We start from the raw sequence: 25368 nt of genomic DNA on the forward strand, positions 1-25368 counted from the left end.
GTAGTAAGCAGAATTATTAATTCTAGTAATTTGTAAAGTTTTTATTGAATTAATTAACACTAAACATGTCAAATCAGAATTGAGTTTACTCAAATCAAAGTGTAGTTTTAAGATTTATGCATCACAATGACTTCAAAGAGTTCTAGTTGAGAGCTTTATCCTCAATTAGACCATGCCAAACCTAATTTAAGTTAGGAAGTTCGAGATGAAGAGCTTGCATATTCTGACTTATACAAAGAAAGAGAACAATGTTTATTGATGTAATAATGGTTCCATGGTCACTACATGAACCTATACAGAACCAATATTCAAAACCATACACATATTTTGAAAGAAAACCACAATTTAAACAAACAACTTTTATAACATAACATATACTCCAAATACACTAAACAGTGATGCTATATATAGTAAGTATCGCATCATTTCTTTCTCACGACCCCGTCTTCATCGAAGCGTCCCACATCGTTGAAGGTCTGCCCCGCCATCTGATCCGCCGCTTTCAGTGTATCCGCCATTGCCCCTGGTCGACTCTCTTCCACTTTCATCACAACCTTCTTATTATCTCCACGCCCCTCAGATAAATCTTTGAACCCTTTATCTTGTAGCCGTAGCTCCTCCATTTTCCTCCTTGCATCTTCATCTACGCCTCTCACATTCTCCTGTGTCACATATATACACAATGGTTCCATTCTTAAACTGATTTTGATCCTTTATGAGTACATTTTTCCTTGAAAAAATTTTCCACATTTGAAGAAAAGAAAACCAGAACTACAGTAAAACATTAACAGATTCTAAGACATGTTAGGCTCAAGAAATTTAAAAGTGAGAGTGAGAGTTAGACCTTGTTGGTTCTGTCCCAAGCCTGTGCAGTTTTCTGTTTTGCTGCCTGTGTGGCATCCGCAGCCCTGTCCGCAGCCTTGTCCTTCATCTCCATAGCCTTATACCTCGCAGCATCAGTTGCTTCTGAAGTCTTGTTCTTTGCTGCCTCTGCATTTTGTGCAGCCTTGTCTTTCATCTCCACAGCCTTATTCTTCGCTGCCTCATTAGTTTCAGCAGTCTTGTTCTTCGCTGCCTCAGTAGTTTCTGCAGCCTTGTCCTTCATCTCCCTCCCCTTGTTCTTTGCTGCCTCAGTCGTTTCAGCAGTTTTGTTCTTTGCTGCCTCCGCAGTTTCAGCAGTTTTGTTCTTTGCTGCCTCCGCAGTTTCAGCAGTCTTGTTCTTTGCTGCCTCCGCAGTTTCAGCAGTCTTGTTCTTTGCTGTCTCCGCAGTTTCTGCAGCCTTGTCCTTCATCTCCCTACCCTTGTTCTTAGCTGCCTCAGCCGTCTCAGCAGTCTTGTTAATCGCTGCATCAGCAGTCTCGGCAGCCTTGTTCTTCGCCGTCTCTGCCGTCGCCGCAGCCTTGTTCTTTGCGACCTCGGCAGATTCCGATACCTTCTCTTTGGTTTCCTCTTTCTTGCCGCTCAAGTATTCCGCAGCCCTCTTAGCAGCATCCGCAGCTGAATCCTTCAGCTCCCCAAGCTTCTCCATAGCACTGTCTTTCCCTTCTTTCGTCTTCTCCGCAGTGTAGTCCTTGTACTCTCCCATCTTATTCAGGGTAGCATCTTTTCCTTCCTTAGCCTTCTCAGCAGCGTAATCCTTATACTCCCCACCCTTCTCCATAGTCTTGTCCTTCGCTTCCTTCGCCTTCTGAGAAGCATAATCTGTGTACTCACCAGCTTTTTCCATTGCTGCATCCTTTGTTTCCTTCGCCTTCTGGGCAGCATAATCTGCGTATTCACCAACCTTGGAACCGGTTTCGTCCGTGGCTGAAGAATCGTAGATCCCAGGATTCTTGGCTACTGATATGTCTCTCACTTCCCCAGCAGTCACGTCATCGGGTTGGAAATTAACATCATGAATCACCTCTGTGGTGTGTGCTTTCGCAGGAACTGATTCTTTCTTCCCAGCCACTGCCTCTTGCACCGCCCTTAACATGGACCCTATCACACCACGCTTTTCTTGATCTTGATCGTGTTGCTTATCCACAACACTGACATCATCCACAACACCCACACCATCACGCACTCTCTCTCTGTTGGCTTGTTCAAGCTCGTTGGCAGCAATTTTCGAAGCTGCCTCAGCCCGATCCTGATGTTGCCCCGATGCCATTGAAAATTTGTTCTTTTTTTTCTCACACTGTTTTCACTACTTTGTGGTGGAAGTTTGATCTGTGTATATAGGATATGATATAGAAATGTTGAGGAATGGAAGCAGGATTTGATGGTTTATATACGAGTGAATGGAATGAGAAATGGAAAAGGAAAGGAGAAGGTAAAGTGACACGTGGGTGCAAAGAAGAGCAAGGTGGACATGTGGGTGCAGGCATGGTTGCAAAGTGACACGTTAGGATGAGATTGTTCTTGGTGGTGACATCTAACGTTAGGTAAAGGATATATATTATATGTGATATGCATGCATTGGGATTAACCTAGATATATGAGGATTAGTAGGTTGTTCGGTTGCCTAGAAACCTGGCATTGTCTGATGAAGGTGCTTAGTATTATCTCAAAATCGTGGCACATGTTAGGGGAAGGAGTAACCAAATCGAAGAGTCAAACGATTGTATACGGATTCTTGTTTAATTGTTCATTGTAGTGGAGTGGTGAAAAATCAGAAAGATTTTTCTTTCACTGTTCTTTATCAGAGATTCTTAGGTAATTATGTGTTTTTTTACTCTTTTTCCTGTGACACATACAAGTCATATTTTGAAACTTCTGTATCATTACTATATAATTAATTTAAATTTTAAATAATATTTCTTTTATTAATTTATTTATTAAGAGTTTATTAATGAAAGTTTTCATTGTTTATAAAAATTGGTTGTAAAAGGATAATTTTCTATTTTTTTTACATTGACAAGGTAATATAAGGTGTAGAAAGAGATTTTTCTATTTTTATGACAGTAATAAATGTTGAACAACAAACTTCCTAAACATTCTATTAGTATTTCTTTTTTTTTCTACTGTTATATTTTAGTATGTGTCAAATGCATTATCAGACTCGGTATTATTTCTTTAATTTAGAGAGAAAAAAAAGATGATGATTATTAATTCAGTATTCAAAAGTAATATATACCAGTATTTTATTTTATGTATCTTTTTCCTTGTTACATTGTAACACTCGTGTTCTTTTATCTCTAGGACTTATTTACATAGTATTTATAATATTTTGTCTCTTTCCATTTATTTGTTTTTGGCAAATATCAGTATTTTTTTAAATGATAGAATGAACAAAAAAATATAACTATGATGAGATAATTTTCTTTTCTTGAAAGATTAAAACTCGAATTACACTTCACACAATCTATCTATATCAAGAGACTTGAATATCAAAAATTTAATTTTTAGTTACCGCTCGGCGACTCATTTAAACTCATGAAAAAGAAATTTACAGAAAACTTAGTTCTCTCCTATTCCGGAAAAAAAAAGAAAAATTCTTAATACAATACGTTATATCATGAAACCAAACAAAAATGCTATATATATCCAAAGTTTCAAGGTAAGTAAGAAATGTGGATAACTTGAAAATCTACCTCAACACAAAAATTCATAAATTATGATTATTTTTATCACATATATATTTTCAAAAATAAAACAAAATTCATAAATTGAAATTAATTAACCCTAAACCCTAAACCCTACCTCAACACAAAAATTCATAAATTATGATTATTTTTATCACATATATATTTTCAAAAATAAAACAAAATTCATAAATTGAAATTAATTTATATGTAAGTCAATAAAAAAAATATTTCTTATTAGCTTATCTAAAGCTTAATTTTTATTTTGTGTATACATTACTTCTATTTTATAATTGTCTTATTTTTATTTAAAAATAATTTATAAATAAGCTTACTTTGAAACATTGTGTGTTAATCCTAAGAAAATAAAAGAGATGTTATGTTTCCTTAATGAACTGTCTCTTCCCTGTGTCAAATGAGATGTTTAGTTTCTTAAATTTGCACCAAAATTTTGCTCTTCAAAGGAGATAACCATATATTTGCACCAAAAATTGTGTTCCAAATAGTCATATTTTGCAAACTTTTTGAATCCTTAAGGATTCTTTGAATTTAATTTCTCCTCATCAATTTCGTCGAGACGCACCACGTTTGCTTGCGCTCTGAGTTGACCTTGAGCACAACTTTTGACCCGCACACCGCTCGGCGCCATAAGTGGGGCGCTGAGCGCCAGTCTCGTGGGCTTGGACCCATTTTCTGTTATTTTTTATGTTCTATTTAAGGACTTGTACGTTCTAGGGTTCACATCTTTGGACGGAATAGACTCAGAAACACACTCCTTGCTCTCTTGAAGGCGGATTTGGCTGCGGAAGCTCCTATCTTCAATTTCTAGGGTTTTATCTTTCATTCTTTTTTCATTGTTCATCTAGTTTCACCGTGTCAATGGTGAACTAACTCTATTTGTTATTGGGGATGATGTAACCTTTGTAAACTCTCATGTATTGAATTGATTCTTGATTATATATGCTTCTTTCATTAATTGTTAGAGTAATTCTTCTTTGCGTAATGCTTGCTTCGTTTAATTCATTCTTTAGCATGATGTATGATTTGCATGAGTACTAGAACGTATCTTACAATTCATGGCCGGAGAATTATTCCCAGAAGCAATATTGCTCAGGAATGGGGTATGAGTTTTGGTTGTTTTAAGCTTTTGTTCTTCAGAATTAATTATTAGGAATACTATGAATCGTATGAACTAATAGTTAAAGATAGGCTTTCTTCACCGAGGAATCAGGTTTTAAGTACTTTAGATAGTGACATTAACATTAATGAAGAAGTAGAATTCATATATGTATGAGAGTAAACTAGGTGAAATCTAACTCCAATAACATATTCATTCCACAATATCAAACTCGTTCATCTTTGCACTTTTGTCCAATTGATCAAATTGCATGCATATCTACTTTTCAGTATTTGCATTCTAAACCTAAACGAGTTTGTTTTCAAGTCTTATTTAATCAAGAAATCACATAACTGTTTAGGCCGTGAGTTCTTTGGGATACGATACTTGGTCTTACCATTTTATATTACTTGATACGATTCGGTACACATGCTGAAGTCTTAACAATATGCAAGGTTGTTTGGGTATTGGTAGGTATTGCATGTCTTTGTTTGTTGTAAAATATTATCAGGTTTTGTATTGGTATGGAGAATAAAGATCAATGCACTAGATACATATATTAATGTTATCGATAATTTTTTTTTTGATAATGTCACATAAGAAATCTTTCAACTTACAAACGAATCATAATTTAGTCGATAAGTCCATGTTCATCATTGCTTCCCATTACTGACAGAATTATCCTTCGCTTATAACCGAAGATCATTACCAATTATGGAGTATGTCTCACCGATAATTATCGATATATTTGATAAGTCCATCAGCAAATTTTAGAGATGAGCCAATTATCGACATGTTTTGTTTTGTCAATTTTTTGTCAGGAACTATGAATTATCGACGAATTATGGTTGTTGGTAATAACATACTTGTTTTATATCCTTTATCATCTCTTGAGCATTATCTTCATTATTATCTTTCTTCTTCTAGTAAAATAACCCAAACTTCAACAATTTTCTAATCATTTAATTTCTTTCTTGTATAATATTCAATCATTACATATGTATCTTTTCATACTTCATTCCTATATGTTAGAGGTTTATCAATCACAATATACTCCCACAATCCTTGTTATTAGAAGTCCTTGTTATGTGTTTTGGCAGGTTTGGGTTAGTTGGAATAAAATTTAGAAGTCCTTGTTATGTGTTTGGACTTTTCCTTTGTATTTTGAGTCCTTTCTTTTTCTTTTTAGTTTGTCCCTGCCCAGGAGGGAAGTTGTCTAAGTGTGAGGTGTGATAACTCTCCAATTTTACATCTTTTTATGTGTCTAGAAGTCCTTGTTAGTGTATTTTTGTTTCTAATTGTTTAAAATTAGGCTAGTTTTAAGTTTTTCTTTTAATTCTTTAGTTTTGTAAAATTGTAGTTAAAAATAGGTTTTTAGGAGTATTTTTAGTGTTTGTAAATAATTAGGAAACTAATATTTTTTTTTTAGAAAATCTTTTAATAAAAAAATATTTTTCTTTACTTTTCTTTTAATTTTGAATTGCTGAAATGCCCTTCAATTGCTAATTGGTCCCACTTTTTTGATGCAGCTTGGTTGATTCTTAATTGGGCCGTTGAATTGGGCCACTAGAGATGCAACATTGGATGCTGCAGCTACACTTAGAACTGGACTGCTGCATGGGCTGGCTTCAACTAAGTGGAATGCTGCGTTTTTGAGGGGCTTTTTCTGCTGCACCTGCACATTTGGGCCGCTTGTGCTTGCACTGCATTGTCGCTGCTGTTGATAATTAAATGGGCCGTTGCTGATCTAAGGAAAATGCATTGGAATAGGCATAAGTGGTTGAGATTTTTGATAGGAGGAGAACTAGTTTAGCTGAACCCACAATCTTAATAATGTCTGAGTTTTTGATGATGACAACACATAATTAATAACACATGTGTACTTTGTGTTACATGCTCTATGCTTACATGTTATATGAGTATATGAGAACATGATTGTGTTGATTGCTGTGTTGTTCATTTCATTTCACTGAGTTATATATGTGATTTTATACATGAATGCATGACATGTTTTTGGATGAAAAACCACAAACACTATTGTTGAACTTTAAAATGTGTGGAAAAACAACAGTTTGAAATCGATTACATTATGGGGTGAATCGATTAAAACTCGTGTATTTGCACAAACTTTTTCAAGTGTGCTGTGAGAGTTTTTCAAAGAGAAAAGTTTTCAAAACTTTGCATAACACCGTTGCATAATCGATTGCATGCGATATGTATTCGATTAAGTTTGTTACTGTTTTGAAATCTATTAATACTTGATATAACTGTTACAACGACTATATTTTTAAATATGTTGACCAATCATTAAATGTTATTCGACTGCATTAATTGTGAATTCAATTAAGTGCTTTGACTGCTACTATCTGTTATAATTGAATTGGTGTATTTGATTACATTAGTAGCAAAGTCGATTATGTTGCGTCTGATTTCTGTAAGAGACTTTGTGATTCTAACATTTTCATATTATTTTGCAGAAAAGTGCAAAGCTTATAAAAAGGGAAAAAGCTCCAAGAAACTAGTTTGACCGTGGTGATCAACTAGGTGTGATTTCTTGAAGCGCAAGATTGCTGAGTTTTCAAAGTCTGATCTATCTGCACATTTGGGTGTCTACTGCAAGATCAGGTTCTACAATCTGTTGAAGATTGGGTTGAGTTCCCTGTTGTGATTACAGGAAGAAGGACGTGTTGCGTTCTTGACTTTGAGGGTGCCTCAAAGGGGTTAGACTACAGGAGAAGGGATTCTTACTACTAGTCTGTTTGTATACTACCTATATTTTGATTAGAGGGTTAGAGATGTGTTTTATATTTTTTACGTGAGGTTTCTATAAAAACCTTGTTGTAAAAACCTTGATCATTATAGTGCATTGGCTTCTTGTGGTTGGAAGGACACTAGATGTAGGCTTGGCCAAACTAGTATAAAAACTCAGCGTTTGATCTTTCTTATCCCTACTCTGTTACATTCAATAGATTATACTTTTTACGCATTTGATTAAATTTTCGCTGCATTGAAAATCTTTTAACTTGCGTTTCAAGAAAAGTATAAAGGCATCTCTTTTGGTGAAAAAGATTTTGAAAGTTTTAAAATTTTATACTTCATCTATTCACCCCCTCTCTTGGTGTGAGAAATTGAGCCATTCTATTTTAACAATTGGTATCAGAGCTGGTTTTCATAAAATATTTGAAAAACTAGTTGATTACGATTTTCATTCAATCGACTGATCCTGGAAAATGGCTTTCAATTCTCAAACCTTTGGTGAAGGGGCATCCACAAATAGACCACCACTATTTGCTGGAGAAAACTATGATTTTTGGAAAATAAGGATGCAAATCTTTCTTGAATCCGTGGATAAAGGAGTTTGGGATGCAACTCTAAAGGGTCCATATGAACCCACTCAAATTGTGAATGGAAAAACTGTTTTGAAAAACTTTTCTAAGTGGACTCAGGATGAAAACCATAGAGCACAATATGATGTTAAAAAGTTAGGAATATAATTGCTTTTGCGCTAACAATGGATGAATTTTTCAGGATATCACAATGCAAGACTGCCAAGGAAATGTGAGAGGTTCTTATGTCACGCATGAAGGAACAAATGAAGTGAAAAGGGCCAAAAAGAACTCTCTTATACAAGAGTATGAGTTGTTCAGAATGAAAGCTGGTGAGACTATCTATGAAGTACAGAAGAGATTCACACACATAGTCAATCACCTCATGACTCTCGGGAAAGTGTTTGATAAAGAAGAAATCAACATAAAGATCCTGAAAAGCCTCAATAGAAGCTGGTAACCGAAAGTCACTTCAATATCCGAATCAAGAGACTTGACCAGCATGAACATGGCTACGTTATTTGCTACTAACCTTGCCTTATACTTCTCTATAGATCCATCAGAGTGATAATTTTTCTTAAAGATTCACTTACAATCAATGGGTTTTGCTCCTTTGGACAAATCTACTAAGTTCCAAGTATTATTTTTGTTAATTCAATTTCAGTCCTAATGGCCTTATCCCATTGTTTTGCATCAGGAGCACTAATAATTTATACAAAGCTACTTGGACCATTATCGATACGATAAGTATAGAAATCATTACCAAAGAAAGTTTCTTTCCTCTGTCTTTTACTTCTTCTTAAATCATCACACAAGGCATCATTATTATTATTATCTACAGGTTGATACGTCTGACAAACCTTTAAGGGAAACATATGTTTAAAAACCTTAGCGTTTTTTGTCTCCACTATACAATTACTCTCAAGTATATCACTTTTAAAAACTAGAAACATATAGGAAGCACTACGTTCATTATACCCTATGAACATGCAATAAGAGATTTTAGAGTCTATTTTTCTTTTCTTAGGATCAAGTAACATCACCTCAGCTAGATACCCCCACACTCTTAGATATTTATGATTATTTGATAACATCTCTACATCTGTAAGCAGGCTTTCTCCCCAAAGATTATCAGGTGCACTAAAACTAATAAGCATGACATTCATCATTTCCTTAGGGGTTCTATTCTTTCTCTCGACTACTCCATTAGACTCAAGTGAATATTGAGGGGTTACTTCATGGATAATACCTTCTCTAATACAAATATTCACCATATCTATTTGATCTAATCCTCTTAATTTTCTTATATAGTTGATTTTCTATTTATGCTTTATAAGTTAAAAACACATCAAATTCTTCATCTTTATGTTTGATTTAGTACACTTTGGTGTATCTAGAATAATCATCTATAAAGGTTACAAAATAATTTTTACCGCCTCTAGACATGGTTTGTTTTAAATCAACTATATCTGTATGAATTAACTCTAACAAGATGATCTATGGAATAACATGTTTTCTTTGTTATTTTAGATTCTACACATATGTCACATTTGCTACTATGTTTATCATGCATATTAATTAATACATTAATTAATCATAGTCACTGTAATTTCATAACATATGAGGAATTTACATGTCCTAATCTATCATGCCTCATGTCATATGAATCAACAATATAATTAGAAAACAAGATTCATTAATATTTTCAAAAATGTTGAGTACAAAGAGAGATACCTTGAACACAATGTCTCTTTCCCACAAAACATTATTTTTTGTCATTACAATTTTGTTAAACTCGAATGATACTTTAACCCCACGTTTCCTAGTAGTGCTATAAAGATTAAATTAACCCTGATTGATGACACATATAACACATCACTCAAGGCCAAAGTCTTTCATGATGTGAGTTTGAAAAAAACTTTACCTTTTCACAGAACATAAGTCGTAAAGGAATCACCAAGGTAAGCGAGTTCTTCTCCATCCGCTACACTAGTGTAAGAGGTAAACACACTTATGTTTGCACAGATATGCCTAGTAGCACCAGAGTCTACCACCCACTTGCTCACATTGGTCATCAAATTTACTTGAGAAATGACCGCAAAAATAATATTATCTCCTTCAACTATATTTGCTCTAGGAGAATTGTCATTTCTTACTCTGTGCCTGCACTATGGTGTTTGATGGCTCGACTTTCCACACACAATGCAAGTTCCTTTCTTCCTGTTGGGACGAGATTTTCAAAAACTAGTTTTTTTTTGTGGTCAAGTTTGTGTTCATACCTTTTTGAACAAGTTTGTCTTCTATCATATTTGCTTTTCCAGACAAGGCTTTTTCCTTTGTAGTCAAACATTCTTTTTTGTTGGTATCTTCAATAATTATGCGTGTAATGAACTCTGAAAGTGACAACTGCTTGTGTTTTTGTTTCAATTGTTGTTTGTAATCAATCAAGGATGACAACAATTTTTCGATTAGAAGTTTTGAAACAAATTCATCCGGTAGAAGAATGTTCTCCACTTTGTATCTTCGAGCATCTTGTGGTACTCATTGATTTGAGATTTTATATACTTATCTTCAATCATTTCCTAACGGTCGTAATTCCTAATGATGAACCTTTGTGTGATGTCATCTTCAGTAGTGTATTTTAGAATCAACGAATCCTAAATATCTTTTTCTTCCTTATAGGAACAGTACATATAGAATAAATCATTAGAAAGTACATTAAGTAAAGTATCTTGGCACACCTTGTTTGCATAAATCCAATCTTCAACTTGTTTTAAATTTAAAGGAAGACTAAAGTCAGGTTTTGGAGATGAAAGAGCAAAAGAACCCTATAGATGTCTAAAAGGGTAGACAAACATTCTTGCCAATGACAAAAATTCTGACTAAAGAAGATTTCGATTTTTGACACATCCAAAAAAGGTTTACAAAGACCATATGAGTTCCGAAAACAATGTTTTGATTCTCCAGGTTTATGTTGTTGGTGTCTGCCATAAGTCCTTAATATTATTGTAAAATGCTGGCAAAAATAATAAAACCACAAACAAAGATTTCTCGAGACGTGTAAATTCACTATCCTTAAGGACTTATCTGCAACATGTTGTACAAATCTCCAAGATACAACAAGAACTTCGTAGAAATTTTTGAGTCTTAAACGAAGATGAAGGTTTTCTTTACATGATTGGTCCAAATTTGACTAAACATTACACATATAAACAAATTTAAAAAATATTACAAAATTTAAGTAAGTTGTGTGAAAGAAAAAAGATTTTAAAATATAAGTCGAGCCTTATACACAATTTTTGCAACAGCGTAAAAGATAAAGTGAAATTATACTCGTAAAGACTTACAATTTCTAAAATTTATATATATATATATATATATATATATATATATATATATATATATATATATATATATATATATGTTATTTTTATGTAAAATTAATTTTTAATAATTATATTAATTGGATTTTAAAATTTATAATCATATATGTTTAAATTTGAAGATATTCCTTTTAATAATTTAAATTTTTTTATAATATTTAATATATTAATTTTTTAATAATTTGATTAAAAATAATTTAAAACTTTTTAATTTTTTTTGTAATTTGTTTATCTTTTTGAGATATTTTTTAATAATTTAATTCACATATTAAAATAAAAAGTGCTAACTTTTTTATTATTTTATTTTTTTTAACTTTACAGAAATCATGTGAGACACAAACTCGTTTTTCCAACTTATTTAAAATCTATAATTATTTTTAAGTCAAATCTACATCATGTAAAAATAACCCGGAAATAAAGAGGAAGAAAGGACAAAGTAAATAGGATATGCGATGGAGAAAAACGGAAGAGGATAAAGAAATTTTTCACTTAGAAGTTATTGTCCATAAGTTTATTCTCACCATATTTTATTAAATTTTTAGTTTTACAGAAGTCATGCCAACGATTCTCAACTTCTCTTTCCTAACTTTTTTTTTTACCTTTTACAGTTTCTAAAATTTTAATATATGTTATTTTTTATGTAAAATTAATTTTTAATAATTTGATTAATTGGATTTCTAAATTTATAATACTTTTAATATATTTATACAATTATATATGTTTTAAATTGGGTTAAAATATGTATTTAGTCTTTCAACTATTAAACGTTTTTAGGTTTAGTCTCTTTTTCCAAAGTTTGCTTGACTCTCATCGTTCTCCTCAATGAAACTGATATTTAGTCCATCAAAGCAACGACGTTAATTTTTGAGTAATGTGACTAATAATGTGTCACATTTCATGTCATATGTACAATTAGAAATTGCGAATGAGAAGGTTATTCACGATAAAATAAGAAAAATTAGGCTATTTTACAAAATCTTCAATCCAATTAATGAAATTGCGATTAGGATTATTTTCTACCATCAAATTGTGGTAGGAGTAGTTGGTGTGGTTATAGTGTTTGGTGTGGTTGTGGTGCTTCGTATAGTGTCATGCTCTGCAAGTGTTTTTCTGAAATTGAAAGTTTCCTTTTGTTTTTTCAATGGAAGTTCATATTAGGATTATTAGGATTATTTAGGGGTTCTTTAATTGGAAATAACATCAGTTATTTTGGCATCATGAGTGTCCAAGTTATTTTCGTTCTGCTACATTTTTATGAGCTCCATAGTAGAACTTATCTGTCCTCTTATTATAGCTGAAACTTTAGCACTTCAACTGGTTTTCATAGATTTATTTGTTTCCATCTATTCAAGATTGAGAATGACCGGTGGTTATCAGTAACACAGATAAAGGCGAGAAAAAAATTCTACCTCACCAACAACATTTAAACATTTTTCTTCTTTATATTACAATACATCAGTATTATGCCCAGCAGAAAAAAAAAGTGGATGAAATTTAAGGTAAAGGATTGAAACTTTGGAAGCCATGAATATGATGTGTGAATGAAATAATTATTTGTTTAACGTATAGAGTTTTTGTACTTTGGCTTTTAACATAATTGTGTTGCCTATCATATTAGCATTGATGATTATCTGCTAGTACCTTTTCTTTGTCTTTAAATATTAATAAGAAAAGAAATCCAGAACTTTAATTTCTGCATAGGCAAAGAGAATGAAAAGTTCACTGTTTCATATCCATCTATTGTTGGTACATGGCCATTGGTGTTATCGGCATTTATCAGTCTTAAAGCCATGGATCCATCTATTTCTCAGTCTTAAAGATTTAGCGTTCACCTACTCAATGCTTTCGCAGTTTAACTTTAGTTTCCTCAATGTTCTCAAGTAACAGAAAACAGAGAATAACAAAATTCGACAAGTAACATAATTCTGGACAGTTATCAGCTGAATTTATCTTTGGCATGTAGGTTTCTTCTTTCTGGTTAGTATATATTGATGCTATTAACATTTTAATAATACAAAATGAATAAAATAGGGTAAATTGTTATAACCATATTTGTATTATGTTAATAACACGATCCTGCATGGGTTTCAATTAAATATAATATGTCATCAATTGTAATTTGAGTACTCCGAAAAACATGTACATTGGTTACTTTATTATCTTCCAAAAACAGTACATTGGTAGTTGATCTAAACATAAACATTCTTGCTGACACAAAATGCAACAATAACAGTTTACAACTCATTCCAAAATTAGATCATTCTACCGTAGCAATCCAATTTCATGAAGCATAATACCAGGTACAACGTTTAGTGTTTTGGTTCAGAATACAATAACACTGAATTGAAAACTGTTTAGTGTTTTGGTTCAGCCACATAAGCCTCTTCCTCAGCCATGTTTACCTCGTTTTCTCAGCCACATTCGTCTCTTCCTCAGTGATGTTGACCTCTTTCTCCATGACCTCTATATGTCCTGTCTCTCGCTTTCCATCATATTTGAAATCCTTAACAATTCCCACTGCTTCAAAGTAGGACCACGTATCAGGATCAACTTCTTTAATTATGTGTACCTCTCCTCCAACATATTGTAAGTCCCTTGTTCTTTACGAATTTGTCCATGTGATGCAAAGAGACTTTAAAAACTATTTCCAAACCTACATTGTAGCATAAACAATTTAACTCAAATAACAATAACCCTAAACGAAAACGAAAACATGAACTTGCTTACACATTTCTTCGAATAACAGCTCCATTGAAGATGTCTTTGACAACAACCACACCAAGCATCACAACCACACCAATTTGATGGAAATAAATAACCCTAATCATGATTTTATTAATTGGATTGAAGTAATCGTAAAGTTTGGAAGTAAAGAACCCTAAGTTTCGTTCCACTGAATAATCCCTAATCTGAGCTTCAAGATCAATTTCAATTTCTAACTGTACACATGGCATGAAATGTGGCACACTGTTAGCCACATCACTCAAAGATTAATTGCTTCTGGAGAGTTTCGTTAAGGAGAAGGATGAAAGTGAAACAAACTTTGGAACAGGGACTAAACCCAAAAACACTTGATAAAAACATATTTAATCCTTTTAAATTTGAAGATATTCATTTTAATAATTTAAATGTTTATATCTTTTATATCTTAACTTTTTTAATAATGTGATTAAAAGAAATTAAACTTTTCATTCTTAGTTTTTGTAATTTGTTATATTTTAATAATTTAGTTCACATACTAAAATAAAAAAGTTCTAACATTTTTACTATTTGATTTTTCTTAACTTTATAGAAATAATGAGACAAGAAATCATAAGAGACACAAATTCGTTCTCTTAAATTACTTAAAATTCATAAATGTTTTTAAGTCAAATTTACACAAACTATGCAAAAAAATCCAAAAATGGAGGATGAAAGGAGTAAGTAAATAGGGTCTATAGGAAGAAAAAAAAAACGAAGAAGATAAAGAAAACTTTCACATCATGTGTGAAACAAAATTTCGCGCACCAAGCATTTTCTTAAATTCATATACTAATTTTTTTTGGTAGGAGAAATAAAGAAATGATAACAAAAACAAAAATACAAGTGCTACAATAAATAAAAGGTTTAATGTCTCAATAGGTCCCTATTTTTGTTCAGAATTTGAAATAGGTCCCTTTATTTTTTGGCGTCTCAATTGGGTCCTTATTTTTGTTAATTTGATGCAAATAAATCATTTCCGTCAATTTCATCAAACGGCGTTAATGAATGTGTGATGTGGCCTTACACGTGTCAATACTGTCCTCGGGCCACGTCACACATTCATTAACGCCGTTTGATGAAATTGACGGAAAGGATTTATTTGCATCAAATTAACAAAAATAAGGACCCAATTGAGACGCCAAAAAATAAAGGGACCTATTTCAAATTCTGAACAAAAATAGGGACCTATTGAGACATTAAACCTAAATAAAAGAAAGAAACTAAAGGGATTAAAGTAAATGAAAATATATTAAGATAAAATGACATCAAAGATAGTTGAAGTTCATGAAAAGTTTCCATAGCTTACTCTTCTTACTAAACACGACAAAAACAAAACATTAGAAACAAACATGACAAAAACAAAGACCACATAAGCAAATAAGACTAACTCAATATACTATTATTGTCAAAGTGAACTTGTATTGAATAATTCATCAAACATAGCCAAGTTACTAACTTAAGAAATTTTTTATCATCGTGAACTTCGAAATTGTGTCTCTTAATCCACATAGAATGAAGAATAATGTAAAACACATCGAATCGCTTGAGAGTATAATGTACTTCAAAATGTCTTCTAATTCATTTCACTCTTCTTTGCATTCTTATGTAAAACTACACTCGGAAAAGACGACTTCCAATTCAATAATGTTCATATTAAAAGTGATTATCGTATTGAAACTTCATTAGTTTTTTACTATTTTATTATACTTTTAATTTTTATGGAAATAACATGAAAGTTTCTTAACTTCTCTTTCCTAACTTTTATTTTTTTACTTTTTACAATTTCTAAAATTTTAATATATATTATTTTTTATGTAAAATTATTTTTTAATAATTTGATTACTTGGATTTTAAAATTTATAATACTATTAATATATTTATATAATCATATATGTTTCTAAATTTGAAGATATTCATCTTAATAATTAAAATGTTTATAATCTTTCATATCTTAATTTTTTTAATAATGTGATTAAATTTTTTTTAAAACTTTTTAAGTTTTTTTTTAATTTTTTTCTCTTTGAGATTTTTTTAAATAATTTAATGCACAAACTAAAATAATTTTTTTTAACTTTTTTACTATTTTATTTTTCTTAACTTTATAGAAATTATATGAGACACAAATTCGTTCTCTCAACTTGCTTTAAATTCATAATTTTTTTAAGTCAAAATTTACACTAACTATGTAAAAAACATCCAAAAATAAAGGATGAAAGGAGAAACTAAATAGGATCTATAGGAAGGAAAAAAAGAGAAGAAAATAAAACAAAAATTTCACATTATGTGTGAAAGGAGATTTCGCTCACCAAGCATTTCCTTAGATTTACATACTAATTTGTTTTTTAGGAGAAACAAAGAAATGGTAGCAAAAACAAAACCACAAGTGTTGCAATAAATAAAAGAAAGAAACTAAAAGGACTAAAGTAAATGCCAATATATTAGGATAAAAGAACATCAAAGACAAGTGAAGTTCTTGGAAAGATTCCATAGCTTACTCTTCTTACTAAACACTATAAAAACAAACACGATAAAAATAAAAATGACAAAAACAAACACCATATAAGTAAATAAGACTAACTGAATATATTATTATTGCCAAAGTGAATTTGTATTGAGTAATTCATCAAACATAGCCTAGTTACTATCTTAAGACATTTTGAACATGGTGAACTTTGAAGTTAGTCTCTTAAGCCACACAAAATGTATTTCAAAGTGTCTTCTAATTTTTTCCACTCTTCTCTGAATTCTTATGTAAAATTAGACTTGGAAAAGACAACTTCCAATTTAATAATCTTCATATTAAAAGTGGTTATCATATTAAAACTTCATTAGTTTTTTATTATTTATTATATTTTTAATTTTCTTAAATTTGTACATACTAATTTTTTGGTAAGAGAAATAAAAAATTTATAACAAAAACAAAACAACAAGCAATAAATAAAAGAAAAAAACTAAAAGAATTATAGTAAATGCAAATATATTAAGATAAAACAACATGAATTACAAGTGAAGTTCTTGGAAAGGTTCATGATTTACTCTTCTTACTAAACATCACAAAAACAAACATGATAGGAACAAACATGACAAAAACAAACATCACATGAATAAATAAGACTAACTCAATACATTATTATTGCTAGAGTGAACCTGTATTGAGTGATTCATCAAACATAACAAAGTTACTGACTTAAGACATTTTGATCATTGAAAATTTTGAAGTTGAATCTCTTAAGCCACACAGAATGAAGGATCATGTGAAACACATCAAATTGCTTAGGAGGAGAATGTACTTCAAAGTGTCTTCTAATCTGTTTCACTCTTCTCTCCATTCTCATGTATTGTGCTGGAGAAATACTCTTCAAGATCTCCTTCAAGTTAGGAATGTCCTTCACCGAAACCTGAACTGAAAATGACTTCCAATTCAAAACATCACTGAAAGGAGGGACATAGTGCTCCGAAATCAGCACAGGAACACACCCACTGTAAATTGCCTCCACCACTCTAGCGCTAGCCACCTCAGACCCACTTGGACAAAGGCAAAACTTGCTCTTCCTCATCATCTCATGGTAAGAAATACCCTCTTGGAGATACTTTTGAACTTGAATACCTTCATCCTTGTTTTCCCAATGCTTAAGAAGATCTGGAATGATGGGGCCCTGAACTCCCCCAGCAAAGAAAGCCAAAACTGAACGTTTAGATGCAGATGGCCCACCAACGAAACTGTTTGTTGAACCAGTTTTGAGATTAATTTCAGGAAATGAAACATCTTTTGCAGGCTTAAATCCTTCAGCTGTGTTGGCATTACAAAGTACTCTAATAGAGTTCTTGAGCGGATCAGATAAGGATAATGATGTCCCTCGGCACTAAACAAACAGAAAAGATGAACAGATGCATGTAATCATCTAACTATTATAATAAAATGTAATGAAATTTTAAGTCTAAATATTTATGCCTTTTAAATCAACAATGCAAGGAAAATGAACAGTGGTACTGAGGTGTTTACCATGTCATGGCAAGCAAGGGTGAAGTGATCTGCTCCAAGACTTCGATTCCAATAAGGATATCTTGCAGCAATGACATTGACATAATCTGTCACAGTGTTTCTTTGGGGACTAGAGTCTTGTGAGACTCTTTCGTAGCCATATCGAAGCCCCGTTACTACAGTAAATGGGAGGAAAAACACATGTGCTTTCTCTGGATCTTTAGTTCGAAAATGGTCATTCCTTTCAATAGCATGCATGAAGTTACCCTCCATGGAGTATATGCTTTTGCATGGTGGATTGAGGAAAATTCGAGGCTCCCCTTCTCCATACACAAATACTTTGAACTGTTTTTCCATTTCTAAGTAGCTCCTGTCATAGCAAGTTTTTAAGAAGAGAATGATTAATGAGTAATTTGCTATGAACAATGAACATCTGGTCATTCTCCTGATTACTAAACATTTAAGGGGTCATTATAATCAGCAATGCATGGAAATAATTGTACCTGTGAAATGTCTTGGCATTCAGATAGACTGGACCTAAGGGAACATAATCTGAATCTTGTGTTCTATTTCCATTTCTGGCTTCTCTGATTGCAGCTCGAACTTGTGCTAAACCAATTTCGGTTTTTTCTAAGATGTTTGACTTTCTGGTTTTCTCCAGTAGTAGGTGAGGTTCACTAGTTTCGTCCACATAAGGTTCATTGAACGAAGGTTTGGAGTCATTGAAACCTCCTGTTTCATTCTGTTCAAACAACACAAGTGAGTGATTTAGTTAAACTATCAAATATTAATATTATATATGTTGATATAAAAGCTTAAAAAAAAGTGTTTGGAACTTGATGATCTGATAATCATTACAGTTTATTTCTAAGTGTTAGATGTATGGTTTCCATTTAACGAATTAATGTTTCTTTTAGTATTTTTAAAAAATGCTGATAAAAAAAAGTATCTTAAAAATAAATATATGATAGTTGAGTTAACAACATTTTAATCCATTTAAATTCCTCTTTTAGCATTAGTAGTAAAACCCACATTTAAGATGTCACACATTGTGACTCACATTTTTTAAAACCCACTTGTTATTAATTATAAATTTGTCTACACTTCTTATTATAAAAGTCTTAAATATTTATTTTAAGACATTAAATATAATTTTATAAAATAATATTAAAAATATTTATAAAAGTTTTTATATAACTGTTATGTAGACAATCCCAAAAGTCTACAAAATTTAAACCAAAATGTAGGATTATATATATATATATATATATATATATATATATATATATATATATATATATATATATATATATATATAAATTTAAACCAAAGTATTTATGTTTTAATTATGATCAAACTTTAAAAGTAACTAAATTTTAATTTTATGTAATAAAATAAATTAAAATATTTCTAATTATATTTAAAAAATAATATGTTATAATTAATTATTAACATTAATAAGAATATATAAATATATTTTTAAAATTACTATATTTTAATTACAATATATTTATATTTATTAGAATATAATAATTGATTTTGTCTTATAACTTTTAACTATATCTTATTTATAAATATTAAAAAATAATTATAAGTATAATAGTTATTATTTAAAAATTATAGTATGTCAGTTCAATTAAAAAATTTATTATAAAATATTTAATATTTTTTGTTTGAAAAAGTTACATTTTGTAAAATATATTCAATAATATATCAGTAATAAAATTACAAAAATCAATATAAATTAACATACAAAATATCTGGTTCTTTTTACATTTTATATTAAATTAGAACTGAACAAAATAAGTCACCTTAAAATAGACCAGTACATAAAAACTAATTTTCCATAGGTCAAATGTTTCATATGCAAAGAAATAGTTGGCAACTGCATTAAATCTACATCATTAAAGCAGCAGCAATGTTTTATGACAATAACTATTTTAGCAGCACAGATATGAAAGGTCTGACAACTCACCAGCAAGTATTATTTTTTAAGCATAGCACTTCATATTACATTATAATTAATTATTAAAAAAAACAAATTACATTGAATTTACATCTAATTAAAATGATCCTTTTTATTATCTAGTTTTTATTGCACATGCATGCATGAAAATAAAATAGTGTTGTGTCTATCTTTAATCAGTGACTTTTCTTTAGAAAATTATTTATCCTTTCAAACATATACTATTCTCCAATTATCCAATGGATTAAGTAGTTTTGTCTTCAGATATTTTTAGTTAATATTTTTTTTGTGTTAAGTAAAAACAGTAGATAAATTAAAGAAAATTAAATGAATAAAAAGCAAAGAACTAAAATGGCATTTATCTTGGGATTATTATTTTTTTCTTTTGCATCAGCCTTGACATGAAAAAAAGAAAGAAAATATAATAAATTTGTTGAGTATTATGATAATGATTTAAAAAATGGAATGAGAGAAAATCAGCATAGTGAAAGATTGAAAGATTGAAAAGAGAAAAGTGAGGTCTTACAAAGGTGGGAGGAGATGGAACATCAGCTCCTGTATCTCTTTGATAACAATTTACAACCAAACTCCATCTGCAAATGTGTGAAGTCTTCGCAGTGGCAATCGCTGTAAGCACGAACAGAGGCACAATCAATATCGCTATCTTTATCGTTTGAAGGTCTTCCGATGAAATCCACCATGCACAGTTCCATTTTCCACTACTCATTATTTCTGATAACTCAAGTATCTCTCTGGAGCAAAACCACACCACAACATCTCTATTTAACGACCACAACAACTCTTCGTTTATACAACAGCTGTCTCAGATTCTTTACCACACCAGTTACATTTCATCGTAGCAGAAGAATTGTTCGCATGTAACTGTTTGGTCTTGTCTCTTTCCCACCAAATTCTGAAAGACGTATTTAAGAAAATTTGGAATCCAAAGTCGTTTAGTATTATTTTTGTATAATGTAATTTTTGAGCTAATATTAGAGAGTTTCAACTTTATAGTTAGATAGATGAGTTTGATGGAAAATTATATTGAAGCAATTTCATTGACAAAATATAACATTAAATTTTGTTCTATATAGTTAAACCTGTTCACTCCTATTAAAAGTATGTTTGATATGATTTTTAATTAGTTGATCAAATGGACTTTTAATACTAACAATATTTGAAGGTTAGAACCATAAAATATTGTTTAAGAGTGCCGTTTTCTTACTTAAGTGTAACCTTGTATAGACTGAAAGAATCTTATATTAGGGTTTTCCTTATATTTGTTTCCACGTGTCGTTTTTGCATGTATTATTTTCTTAACGTGTCATTTTAATATTGAAGTGAAGAATTAAACAACATGCATTGAGCGATCAAAAAGAGAATTCAGAATTTCTTTAACGCATTTATTGTTTTCAGAATTTCTTTAACGCATTTATTGTTTCTTTCTTCGTGCAGCATCTGATCTTTCATGCAGTGGTCAATTTTCGTATCAAATATATTCTTCTGAGAAAAATATATGTTGCTAATTATTTAAAATTGTTGAAATTTTTTTAAATAATTTATTTCAAATATTAAACAATTTAATATAATAGTGTATAATTATATCATAACATGAACCTATCAATTGCCCAGTAAAAGAATATCAAATGTGTTATATTCTATTATTTTATTAAGTCAATACAAAATTATAATACAAACTCTTTACATAAACTATATAAACTCTTTATTGTCAATCCAACTTTGCATTACATTACTTTTATGTATTTTTAAAATACTTAATCCGTTCAAATAATAGTACATATCTTGAAGAGAAGGACACTCAGACATCTAATTTTAAAATGCATATTTATATATTTTTCTATATTTTTAACGAAACAATACTCATCTTTCTAAAATTTCATAAATGATATTTATTTATATTTGTAATAAAATGATACTTGTTTCACTTATTTTCATTTATTTATATTTAATAAAGTTTGACAACTGTTCTACACCTAGTATTTTTCTTAGTTTCAAACCAAACACTACCTCTTTCTTAACCTTCAAATGCATAAATTTTATGTTTTTAATGATAATATTCATTTTTACCAATTTTTGTGTCTATTGTCATGAATAAATCAACTTTTTCCTAGCTTTAATCTTGTTTTATCCTCAAATTTAGTATATTTTTTATTGTTTTGTATTTTAATTGTTTTATGCTTGTTTTACCTATAATTTCCTAGTTTATAAGTGTAAGATAAACTGATAGAAAGTTTTTTTTATGAAGGACAACAAGCTAGAACTTAAGGGAGCATGTTTCTAAAAAGAATTAATCATTTTTTATCAAATACCCGCGCTGAGTGGCACCAAAATTGCGCCAAGCGCTGCAAAGTCAAAGAGCAACCAGTGTTGCAGATGAGCCTGACAATGAGCGACACAAAAGTGGTGTTGCATGCCATCTAGTCCAGCAGCCTTGCCATTGAACTGTGAAATTGCATTGGTTTGACAGAGAGCCCATTTTCGTGTTTTAACTGATATTGCATTGAATGGTGTTGATATGGCATTGAGAAACGACGTTGTTGACATGTCAAAATGAGATATTTAAACATGTTTATCGCGAGCTTCGAAAAATCCTCTTCATCCCATATTTCACTCTCGACCTAAGGTGATTGACAAAGACCCCTACAGATTGTTTAGGGTGTTGGGAAGCTACCCCACTCCTCCTTGGGTATTCGATCTTCATCCATGGTTTTCTCCCTCTTTAGGATTGATGAGGGAGAGGAACTACAAATTAAAGGAGTTTATGCAAAGGAGATGCGCAATTAGAGCTTGGAGCAACTACCAAGAACCTTGGGAGAGAGCTTGCATCTTCTCTTTTGTTTCCATTTCTTCCATATCTCTTCAATTTATAAAACCCTAAGTTCTCCACCATGGAGGTCTAGCCTTATTTGTTGAAATTAGTATTAAAACATGGAACTCTTGTGTAATTTTATGCTATTAATTATATATGTTTTTCCAGTTCATGTTTGTATTCAATTTCCATGCTTCATGCTTGACGTGGATTATTCTAATGCTTGATTTGTGGTTCTTGATGTATTGGGAAATATAACTTGAATCTATAATTGAAAATAAATGCCTAAGGATGCTTGTATCTAAGAATAGAACATGATTCAATAGAAATCTTAAGACTCTTGAACTTAATGCATGATTGCTTATTGAAGATTCAAGGTATTGAAATTTGATATAGGCTCAAAGTCACTAGGGATAGAATTTGAGTATGTTTGTGAGTTGATTTTGACTTGATTATGGAATTGATATGTTTTTTAATGCATGAGAGTGAAGTGAATGAACTCTAGTCTTAACAATTTGTAAATAATCTATGTTACATTTCTTTGCACAACAACTATTTGATAAAAATACCAAAAAAAGTTTCTTGTGTTTTTTTGAACTTTGTGGTCTAATTTGAGTTAGAATGCAAGAGTTGTTAAGTGTTGCACGAGTACCTTGGGAGAGAATGATATTTATCATTTGCTACGTTGCAATTAATGCACTTGTAGTTGGTTTTGCAACCAACATTCTCGTAATATAGTTTTCCATGAACATAATTTCCCATATAAACAAAAACATGATACCAATAACTCTTTGTCTCTCCCTATACCAAATCATTATAACCATAACTATGGTGACATTTTTCATCCTTCTAACATTATTGTTAACCTTCATTTGCATGACACATCTAATACTACTGATATATTTCCTTTTGAACAACTTACTTATGATAATTCTTCAATTAGCCCACCTATTGACATTTCTAGTGATAATAATTCAAATCTCGCTAATCCACCAGATAACGTAAAACACTTACACACCTTCATGATTTTCACATAAATGCTATTTCCCGATACCCAATAATAAATTATCTATCATATGATCATCTTTATAATTCCTTTAGTGCATTTAGATCTCTGAATTGGTTGGTGCCATGAAAGACGGGCTTGATGCTTTACATGCCAACAACCATTGGGTTTTAACAACTCTTCCATACAACAAGGTTGTTATAAGATGTCATTAGATCTATAAAGTTAAACATCATTCTGATGGTTCAGTTGATTGATACAAAGCAAGGCCCGTAGTCGAAGGCTACAACTAAATCGAAGGAATAAAATTTCATGACACCTTTTCCCAATTACTAAACTCACCACCATGCTCTTGGTTTTACCTTTTGCTGCCTCTCAAAATTGGCTCCTCAAACACCTAGACATAAATAATGCCTTCCTGCATGGCAAACTTACCGACCTATACATGAAACTTCATCCTGGCATGAGTTCTACTTCACCTAACCAAGTTTGCAAGTTACAAAAGTCTTTCTACGACCTTAAACAAGCAGGACATTAATGGTACAACAAACTACACACCTTTTTGCTTTCTCATAATTATAAATGCTCTTTGTTGATCATTCTCTTTCCCTAAAACATGATGGTCATATTATTACTGCCATTTGCATCTATGTTCACTAGTGTAACAAAGGGAAACGACAACAGTTGTTTTTGACAATACGGTTCGGTTTTCGAACCGAGGCATATACTAACAAGGTAAAAAGGTAGGGACTTTTAGCCTCGGTTCCAACCGAAGTAATATCCCCAAGGTTTCTGCTTCGGTTCTTCTGCACCCGAGGTCATAACATGGATCTATAGCAGCAGTTCAGGCTAGAACTGATGTCAAAGTCCTTTATTTGTTTTTTAAATCACGTGCTCTTATATGAAATTTAAAAAAAAAACCCAACTCAAACAAAAATTTCCAAAACCAAAACAATTAAAACCCTAATTACAAGAAAATTTTGCAAGCATAGAAACAAAACAAGAAGAAAAGAAAAAGATGAAGATGGGTACTTCCCCTTTCTTGTGAAGCCGCGACAGAGGAGTGAAGAAGAGAACAAAACATTGGCGAAGAGAACCCTAAGGGCAAGAGAGAGTAGCAGCACAATTTAAATCGAAATGAAGGCCTTCTGTCTAAAAATGTCTATGTTTGTGAAATTTAAACCTAAACGCATGTTATTACCTCGGTTATTTTTTTAACCGAGGCAGTAAGCCTCTACCGACTCAGTTCTTTATAGAACCGAGGCTTAAAGTGCCTAGAAAAAAATTCAAAAATTATATTAAATGGCTTTTTTTTATTTTAATGAACCTTTTTACCTCGGTTCCATGTAGAACCGAGGCCAAAACCCCTGCACAAAATTAATTACCTTCTGTGAAAATCTAAACGTTACAACTGTCTGACTTAATGAGAGGAGAATATGGTCTCGATCCTATA

General features: G+C 31.3%; 3 protein-coding genes across 3 annotated transcripts; 1 reads left to right on the top strand and 2 right to left on the bottom strand.

Annotated features, from left to right (window-relative positions):
• Window positions 1-228: 228 nt before the first annotated feature.
• LOC148193929 (uncharacterized) lies at window positions 229-2236 on the bottom strand. The gene is made up of 2 exons (XM_088095626.1): window positions 845-2236; window positions 229-662 (listed from the first exon to the last, which is right to left on the bottom strand). The coding sequence occupies exons 1-2, from the start codon at window positions 2147-2149 to the stop codon at window positions 423-425; spliced, it is 1545 nt and encodes a 514-aa protein (XP_087951752.1). The 5' UTR covers window positions 2150-2236; the 3' UTR covers window positions 229-422.
• Window positions 2237-7910: 5674 nt separating this feature from the next.
• LOC148193930 (uncharacterized) lies at window positions 7911-8466 on the top strand. Its single transcript, XM_088097046.1, has 2 exons — window positions 7911-8096; window positions 8209-8466. The coding sequence occupies exons 1-2, from the start codon at window positions 7911-7913 to the stop codon at window positions 8464-8466; spliced, it is 444 nt and encodes a 147-aa protein (XP_087953172.1).
• Window positions 8467-17091: 8625 nt separating this feature from the next.
• On the bottom strand, window positions 17092-20832 carry LOC148193931 (putative glycosyltransferase At5g03795). Its single transcript, XM_088097324.1, has 4 exons — window positions 20606-20832; window positions 18617-18855; window positions 18135-18483; window positions 17092-17994 (listed from the first exon to the last, which is right to left on the bottom strand). The coding sequence occupies exons 1-4, from the start codon at window positions 20804-20806 to the stop codon at window positions 17311-17313; spliced, it is 1473 nt and encodes a 490-aa protein (XP_087953450.1). The 5' UTR covers window positions 20807-20832; the 3' UTR covers window positions 17092-17310.
• Between the last annotated feature and the right edge of the window lie 4536 nt (window positions 20833-25368).

This window comes from Vigna umbellata, chromosome 8 (genome assembly GCF_029865625.1).
Source record: "Vigna umbellata cultivar VRB3 chromosome 8, Vumbellata_1.0, whole genome shotgun sequence".
In the NCBI taxonomy this organism is placed as follows: domain Eukaryota; kingdom Viridiplantae; phylum Streptophyta; class Magnoliopsida; order Fabales; family Fabaceae; genus Vigna; species Vigna umbellata.